General features: G+C 38.0%; 1 protein-coding gene across 2 annotated transcripts; it reads right to left on the bottom strand.

Moving 5' to 3' along the window:
• Positions 1-752: 752 nt before the first annotated feature.
• LOC133676874 (uncharacterized) lies at positions 753-6,259 on the bottom strand. 2 transcript variants are annotated; one of them, XM_062098654.1, is made up of 11 exons: positions 6,111-6,259; positions 5,449-5,614; positions 4,938-5,119; positions 4,227-4,817; positions 4,043-4,120; positions 2,870-3,194; positions 2,584-2,783; positions 2,205-2,281; positions 1,659-1,760; positions 1,129-1,315; positions 753-1,038 (listed from the first exon to the last, which is right to left on the bottom strand). In XM_062098654.1, exons 2-11 carry the CDS (start codon positions 5,600-5,602, stop codon positions 949-951), a joined length of 1,986 nt encoding a protein of 661 aa, XP_061954638.1. In that variant the 5' UTR covers positions 5,603-5,614; positions 6,111-6,259; the 3' UTR covers positions 753-948. The 2 variants fall into 2 exon arrangements, with proteins under 2 accessions (XP_061954638.1, XP_061954639.1); XM_062098655.1 differs by lacking the exons at positions 5,449-5,614; positions 6,111-6,259 and having other exon boundaries at positions 4,925-5,062.
• Between the last annotated feature and the right edge of the window lie 440 nt (positions 6,260-6,699).

The following is a 6,699-nucleotide window of genomic DNA, read 5'->3' as shown; positions in this document are numbered from 1 at the left end:
TGGCATATCAGGTTAACCAAGTTGATTCAAACCTTTGAAAAATTAAATTAATGAGCAGGTATCACGATGGGCATTTTAAGATACAACCCCAGCATGTTCAGACTTCATATGTCTTGTTCAGTCCCTTCAACTTGTTCAGGAGAGTCTAGCCCCTTTTGGATTGGGACCCCTCCAGAAATGGAAACCTGTGTTTTATACAATAGTCGCATGCAAAACAAGAAAAGGCCGAAAGGAGTTGATGTCGATGGCAGTCTAGACGCTAAAACTATGTTCCTATCCCCTCCTTTTGAGCCCACAAATTATATTTACAAAAAGAAATGTTTTGGATATCAGAAACGTATTTGATGCAGTTCAAAGCTTGTTTCTTAATTTATTTACATGCTTACACATGCAAAAGCCGAAGAGGCTCCATTTCTTGAGCTTTGCATGGACCTCTCTCATTCATAGGTTTACCAAACGAGCCATAGCCATAAAATTACAAACAAACGTTAAGATCATTTCCCCAGTCCATTTTCCCTTTTCTATGATTTCATTCTTCTTCCGTAATGAAAAAAATATGATTATTAGAGAGAGAGCGAGAGAGAGAGAGAGAGATTCCCTTCTAATTCAATTCTAACATCTAGCACGAAAAGAAGATTGAAGGATCATATCAACAAACTGATGAAAGGAGAACTGCAGTCACGATCCCATCTTTGCGAACAGAATTCAAGATCAAGCACACAAAGTTCAGATAGTGACCAAGACAACTGCCATTGTTCGTGGTATTTCCCTTGATGATCTATTTGATGACGGGATTACTGTTTTTTACATACTTGAACAAATTCTATATTGCCTGTTGCTTGCATCCCACGTCCTGATCTAAAAAAAACAAAACACTTTTGGCTTCTAATGGCCAATCATCATACCAATTTCTTAACTCTCAAAAAGATTATCAACCATTTCCATGATTTACAAAGCAATAGCAGACAAAAAGCATCTTTTCTTGATGGCCCTGGACTTCTTTTCTTGCCATCCCTGACCCTGCTTGAAATGTTCAACCTGCCATTTCGTAGGGGGTTAAAATAAATATGTGAAAAGACAAAAGTAATGTGGAAGGTAACGTGGAGATATTTGCAGAAGGTAGCATACGGTATCTATAATGTTCTCATCAGATTCCAGCCCTCCAACAACATATATCGATTCCTTAATGGCGGCAGCGGCGGCATAGCCTCTAGGCTTGTTCATGGGTTCCCCAGGGATCCACGAGTCAAGACGAGGATCAAATATTTCTGTGCTTGAAACCATTGTGCTTCCATCATAACCACCCAAAGCATATCTAAAAAGGGAATTTTCCATAATTAACAGCATGCATGCATCCTGAAGCAGATACTAAAAAACCACAGATGGTGAAATTCATCAAGTAGCATAATTCAAACCAATGAGAAAATAGCTGCCTAAAAGCAGCTGGAATGGTGCAACCATTATTTTACATCTCTAATTATCGAAAATTTGGGTCTCTTCTCTGCGGCCTAATTAAGGAGGATTACTTCTCTGCTGGGATGGTGAAACTCAATATATTTAAACACCAAATTTTTAATTTGGGTAGGACTACTATTTGCAAGCTCATTAATATATTACACAAACTGCTGCCTTTAACATAGTAAGAAATGAAAACTTACAGTTTTTCATTCAAAACAACCAATGAATGGCAGCCCCTCTTTGCATTCATGCTTGCAATTCTGCTCCAAGAATGTTCTCTGGGATCAAATCTTTCAGCAGTCCTGAAAGAATAAAAGGTAGTCAGCCATTATAACGGATTTTTTTATGTGAAGGGCCTATTTCCAAAATGTTCCTAGCAGATTAAACACCCAAATTTTCCCTTCAAGACAGAGTAAAAAATCTGTAAACTACAGGCTCCTGGCTCCTGGCTCCTGAGGCAAGATTATCTAGTTGAAAAGGAACTACAAAGCAAAAAAATTAAACTTCAAGCAGGCTCCACCTCTATGTGAGTATTAACTCGGGAAACTATTGTCAGAAACAGCAGACATCCTCAACTCCCATATCCTCAATCTCATCTCAATCATTTATGCACATAAATGTGCTCGCTTGCATGTGTGTTTGCAGGTATTCATGCAAGTATTACATGCTTCATAAATTTGAGCGAAGTTGCTAGCATAGAACCTAAGACTAGTGATGAAACAAAAAGGAATGGCATGTTACAATACTTTGAATAATCACTCCCATCAAATCCACCAGTTGCATAAAGTACACCATTGAGTTCCACAGCTGCAAGAGCAAATCGCTGGAACAAAACAAGGAAACAGTAGAACAGCCTTTAATCAGGTTATCCAAACATATCAAATCCAATGAAAGAGTTACTCGAGGTCATGAAAAGCAGACTTGAAAGGAAAAGCCAAAAAAAGAAAAACTAAATACGACTATGTAAGAGGCACATGGGAAATCACAAGCAAATGAACCTGCTATCACAAACTTCATCCTTGACTAAGGGTATAACTGCCAAGTTCTAAAACCTTTGGAACTTCAAATCAATCCAAGAAGATCCACCAATGGAAAATATAAAGCAAGACAAGCAGTGACTTCTACCTTCTGTAGCAGCGACCTTGTTGGGATCCACTTTCCAATATCTAAAACAAGCATTTCAACATCTGCAAAGCATTCAACCCCATTTCCACCACCCATGGCAAATATTTTGTCATTTAAAGTAGCCCCAGCCAAACTCCCTTTCTTCCTGGTCAACGATGGGCGAGGGGTCCATTGATCATTTGCTGGATTGTATGATTCAACTTCATATGACATGAAAAAAAAATGTTAAGAAATAAACAAGTTTTAGTAAAAAACAAAAATTAAGAAACAGTAACAGAGCTCATACCCGTGTCATACCACAACTGGCCATTCCCACCACCAAATACATAAAGCTCTTCATGAAACTGTACAACTGAAGCATATGACCGAACAGAGCTCATTGGCCTCAAAGATTTCACTACATCTTGAGAGGGAAAATATAAACTGAAAGTCGACAACCACGATTCACCATCATATCCCCCCATCAGATGGATGGCATCAGTAGGATCCAATTGCTCCTCGTCAAACAAATTATTGACTGTTTCATCAATGTCTGCCTTGGATGGATTAGACATGGATTCCAACATCATACACCGATCTTTCAGCTGTTGAATTTGTTCTTCAGCCTCAACCTGAAATGCCATCCAGAAAGCCATTCATAAAAAATACACAGCATATAAATGTAAAGGGACAAATACAAGCATGGACTGGTATCCATGAACATTGTGCCATAAGCTAAGCAGATTTTCTAAGGATGAGATGCAGAGTTTATGGCTGGGGAAAATATCATAGAGACCTAAATTTGAATATTTAACATCGCAGAAACAGATGCAAATCTATGATGAATTCCATAAAGTAAAGTAGAAATGAGACAAACATGCCACATGTTCAAATCTTTGATCAGTTTAAGGACTCTAATTATAGAGCAACAGTACATGGAGATTGTCTTGGGTATATCATCTGCCAAGCTGAAGCCTTCCTCCAGGAAACTAGAATAAAATTATGTATCCAATTTCTAATCTACTCTTATACAAATTTTTTTTTAATCTACAAATAGTTATTTAGGTGCATGTAATCGATTGCAGTGGGTCTCTTTTTCCCTAACCAACAATACCAAATTGCCTCTAATTTCAGCTTTTCTAGTTTAGCCTCTATGGAAATATTCAATTTCATATCAACCTTTTTTTCCCTAGAATTCATTGCCAAACATCAATCCACCTAATATAGTTATATACAACAGTTACCGAATTGCAAAGTAAATTTTGTTCCTACAAATAACAAAGGCCATTACCAGTTAAAGACCAGTCCCTTCAATCACTCAACAAAAATATTGTAGCCAGTTCAATCCCACAGGATGTCCAATTACTTACCAATTGGCATGGCAAACTTCAATCTGCCTGAAGTTAAATAAAAAAAGGCATTTCAACATCTAGAACATAGCAACTACAAAAACAGAAGTCTTGAGGCACTTAAACATTACCAGCTTCTGTTCTAAATAACCCATCTTCAGAGTTTGTTCTGTTCTAAAAGCCTTAAGCTCTTCCATCCCTTTAGCCAACTACAAATATAGACAGAACAAAAACAGCAAGAGAGAGAAATGAATATCATTGAATAAAATGTTGTCATCCATGACACGATTAAGATGAATAAATAACAAACTCCACCTGAGCAATGGTAGATTGACAAAAGGTACAAGAATTGACATCATTCTTTTCCTCTGAACCCATCTGCTCCTCTGCAGAAGCCTTCTCCTCCAAGTGCATATCATGTAAAGGAGGAGAATCTTCTGTGCCATCCCTCAAAGAAGAGGCTTGAGGTTCAGATCTGAGAGCCAATTCTTGCAGCTTCTTGAATATTAGCTCTTTCTCTTCTTGTTCCACTGCTGTCACACCCAACTGATCTTTCACTGGTTGATTATCTACATCTGAAGAAGCAATGTGTGTAGAATCTGATTTCTTACTTGAATTATCAGTGTGGTCAATTTCTGAAGCAGGCAAGTTGTATCCTTCATCTTCCTCTCTTGATTTAGATAAGGGACCAGGTTGGAACATGTTTCTCCACTTCTCTATCTTCTGTGTCAGTACACAGGTGCCAGGGGAAACAGCTAAAGATGCTAATAAGGACATCAGCTTACTGGTTTGAACATGGTCAAGCTCAAACCAGAAATGATTATGATTGTAGTAGTTATCTGCAATAATCGGTTTAAACTGTTCTTCACACAGTGGTTGACATTGCAGCCGCACGTGAATTTGAACCTTGTTGACCAAACCATAATTTCAGAAGAACAGTATTCTTGATTATAATGCAAAGTCTTCTCCATATAACCTTAATGACTAAAAAAATCTGAGTATTTAAGACAAACCTTCATTTAATACCTGGGAAGGATATGGTGTTCTTTGTGCACCATCACTGGTCCAGCCATACGGGTTTATGTTCATTTGGCCAGAGCTAGCAGCCTCATATATCCCATAAAGTTTCCTGTCACTATAGTTGAATAGGAAGAGAGGCAGGCCGGGATCAATATTCTTTACATAAGAAAAATGCTGACCCGGTAAACCTGTTCAAAGTGAAAGAAAAATTTTATGATTCCTGGGATACAAATGTGAGCCTAATAATCTACCACCCTTTAACATGCTTCTCAACAAATATTATATTTTATAAAAATGCTCATTGTTCTCCTCCGATGCTTCAGTATTTATGAGCACAGGGGCCAAGATAAACACCAGAATCCTCGCATTAAAAAATATTTCATAACATAGTGAATTCGACATGCATGAATTCATTACCAGTTACATTACTAAAGCATGATCTTACCAAATAGTAATAAGAACATCTAAGAGGTACTATAAAACAAACAAGGTAATCAAACAAATGCAGAGAACTGACCAAAGAGTTGTTTGGATAAGCACTCTCTTATCGTATTGTTCGTACAAACAAATATTACACCTCCAAGCTGACTCTTCTTCAAATTTCTAGCATACATATTGTCAATCGCCAGGTTACTTGACACCCGCCCACCTTTTTCCATCGAAAAATGCATGTGCTTTCCTCCCTGCTACCATCAATCACAACATTAATGGTCAACCTCAAAGACCCCTCCAAGTTTCCCAGAAAGTAAAAACAAATGTCCAATACAATGAACAAAATATTAATTTCATGCCTTCTCCATGTCCAATTCAAAGCTTGTGATCAATCATTTCTCAAGGCAAAAGACATTATGCATTGAAGAAAAGAAATGGTTTGTGAGGCATAAAATCGAACACAAGGTAGACTACATGTTAGTCACACACAAATTTAATCACAAACTCTTAAAAAAAACACATTATTATTTTTTATGAATTTAAAAAGAAAATTACTAAAGTAAATTAAACAGAGAAGGAATGAAGAATCGCACAATCTGTCCAGAGAAATAAATGTATTTAAACCCTAATAAATTCCAAATTCTCTCAAAAAATATTTCGATGCCAATGCCACAATATCAAAAAAGAAAATCAAAATCGGTTCATATTGTTAGATACAGAGAAAAGAGAGAGAAGAGAGAATCGTACTGTTGAGGGAGTGGGTTAGGGTCAGAGAGTGATCGAGTGAAGAGAGGTTTAAACTTTAAAAGGAAAAGGAAACTCTCTCTCTCTCTATCTCTCTGGAACAAAGCAAGGGAACAGAGTAAGGCTTCCGTCCCTATGCAGTATCCCACATCGGATGGATATAAAGCATCATAAACGTTTATATTCACTGGAGAATGTCCTGAAAATCCATGCATCGTGAGTCGGAGTGGGTGGGTCGTCAAGAGACCCAGGAAAGTCCCCGGGCCCAGTTCTGCTGAAATGCAGCCCTGGAAACGGGGTCTCTTCGTGCATCGAGTCCTCTCCGTGCCTTGCTGGGGGCTGAGATGTCGAAGTAACTTGGCCGAGTGTTCTACAGTTATTCACTCGGTTCATAGTAGTCTGTCGACCAACAGAACGTGGCTTGTGACTCATGGTGTCCATTTTCTCTCTCTTCAGAGGCCCATGGCTTTCATGCATATATTTTTTCCTTCGAGCCAGTGCGAGTACAGTATATAAAATTGGACCGAAAAGAAAAGGGTAGGTCTAGTTTGTTAGGCATAAAATAGGACATCAACAGGATTTACTCTGTATA

Source organism: Populus nigra, chromosome 17 (genome assembly GCF_951802175.1).
Source record: "Populus nigra chromosome 17, ddPopNigr1.1, whole genome shotgun sequence".
Classification (NCBI taxonomy): domain Eukaryota; kingdom Viridiplantae; phylum Streptophyta; class Magnoliopsida; order Malpighiales; family Salicaceae; genus Populus; species Populus nigra.
This window is presented reverse-complemented; position numbering and strand designations above follow the sequence as displayed.